General features: G+C 35.4%; 1 protein-coding gene across 2 annotated transcripts in view; it reads right to left on the bottom strand.

The window, feature by feature from the left end:
- Positions 1–1,256, bottom strand: part of LOC117101868 (DDB1- and CUL4-associated factor 17-like) — a 14,889-nt gene extending 13,633 nt beyond the window's left edge. For both annotated transcript variants that reach the window (XM_033241984.1, XM_033241983.1), the window contains exons 1-2: positions 1,137–1,256; positions 621–682 (exon numbers count right to left, since the gene is read on the bottom strand). In XM_033241984.1, the coding sequence (XP_033097875.1) occupies positions 621–682; positions 1,137–1,229 (155 nt within the window). In that variant the 5' untranslated portion in view covers positions 1,230–1,256. The remainder of the gene's footprint in view (positions 1–620; positions 683–1,136) is intronic.
- Between the last annotated feature and the right edge of the window lie 612 nt (positions 1,257–1,868).

Below are 1,868 nucleotides of genomic sequence, written 5' to 3'. Positions count from 1 at the left end.
GGCCCAACTCTACATATACACGTCAAATTTGAAATTCCCTTCACTCCTGAAGATTGCCTAGTGCATGAAACAGCCTGTAGAGTGAAATTACAAGTTCCTTATTATTAGTATTATTATTATTATTATTATTATATATATATATATATAGCTTGTATTCCACTATTTGCATTATTCCACTATTTGCATTCACACCTGGGCTGTGTACATATATTGCCTTGGTTTGGCTCTGTAATCATTAGTGGTCTTGGGACTAGTTTGGGCCCTACCTAAGCTGGTCGAACGTTTCGTTTGGGTCTGTACCCTAGCTGCACAGATGAGGCCTGGAAGGCCGAAACGGATCCGTCTGCAGATATTCCTATTCCTTCCAGTGGATGCTTAGTTTATTTTGTCATTCTGATCGGATTTTCTCTACTGTTCCGTTTTAATTTTAATTTAAATTGTTTTGCATTATATGGCCGTTTGCTGTTTTATGGGTTTTTCCCATTTGCCTTTCAAACATCATGACTATTGGGCATACAAAAGTTTTGTAGAAAATATGATACTGAGTGTGTGGACAGAGCATTAAGGGGTAGAAAAGTGTATGGAGGAGGAAAACAAAATAACTTGAGGTTGTTACTTACTCCTCATACATTATTGGAGACTTTGACTGAATTTGCCATATTTTCTCAAATTTAGAAGATTCCTGATAAAAAAAAAATATAGAAAGATGGTTAATTAAAACAACATGATGTAAGGTTTTACATTACCAGAGTTTATAATGGGTTACCCCTTCGCCACCATTTTTTTTTTAGCAAAGCAATAGAAAAGTGCTGTTAGATTACTTCATTAGGCCTTCTCGGGTTAAATGTTATTCAATTCATAAATTGAATTAGTCCAGCCTATGCATATTTTTGCATGCCTATCCCAAAAAGCAAGGATAGCCTATTTATTCTACTTTCAAAGGCTTAGGACTAGCATAGGCTGGTTGTGCCTATTGTAGAGATGACAGATGGGCCTACGTACACAGCACAACACCAATAGCCCTGCTGGTCTAGCTAGACATGCCTACTAAGTAAGCTAGGCACATCATAGGATGCAACTCTTTGTGCAATCGTCATAGCTTTATAGTAAACAAAAACCCTGAGAATATTATTCACCCGAAGAATCAACTTCCTGAGTAAACGATGATTTTTCCGGTAGTTACTTCCAGCAATTCTCTGTCTATCGAAAAGTTGCACCACGATACTCATCTTCTTCTCTCTTTGTTTGTTATTAAAGTCACGGCTGAAGGAACACATAATTCCGGTAGAGGGCAACAAAGCACAGACTTTTACATCAGACGCAGCGAGGCTAAAGTCAGCCACGCTTTGCGAAAAGCAGACAGACATTTATTTATTAATTTATTTGAACATACAGTACACCTTTGAATCGGTGGCACTCAATATCAATTGGTGCGTTCGTACAAACACAAAAAGAATAACATTTAACAAACAAAATAATAACAATCGACTGTATAAAAATTAACATTACACAATTTGATAAGCAACAATACATTTACAGTAAACTATTGTTGTGAATTTTTTAGTTGTGAACGTTTCTCCCAAGCATTCATGATGTATTTTTTTTACAGAAATTATCAAAAATAGAGGTAGATGCATCACAAATAAAAACTGAATCTCCTCCTAAAAAATATTGAAGTTTAATATCGTCATTTGTTGTTGAAAAAAGTGTCCATGTATCATAATCGTTACAGAGTAGAAGGTCATTTTCAAGATTTGTTAAATGTTGTTTTCTAATGATATTATAAGCGGGACAATTTAGTAAAAAATGCTTGACATCTTCAATTTCTCCACTTTCACATAGGGTGCAAATGCCTCTGAAACATCATT

This window comes from Anneissia japonica, unplaced genomic scaffold (genome assembly GCF_011630105.1).
Source record: "Anneissia japonica isolate Jap-2015-1 unplaced genomic scaffold, ASM1163010v1 scaffold4988_len2956909_cov206, whole genome shotgun sequence".
NCBI lineage: Eukaryota > Metazoa > Echinodermata > Crinoidea > Comatulida > Comatulidae > Anneissia > Anneissia japonica.
Note: the sequence above shows the minus strand (reverse complement) of the source record. Positions and strands in the feature narration are given on the sequence as shown.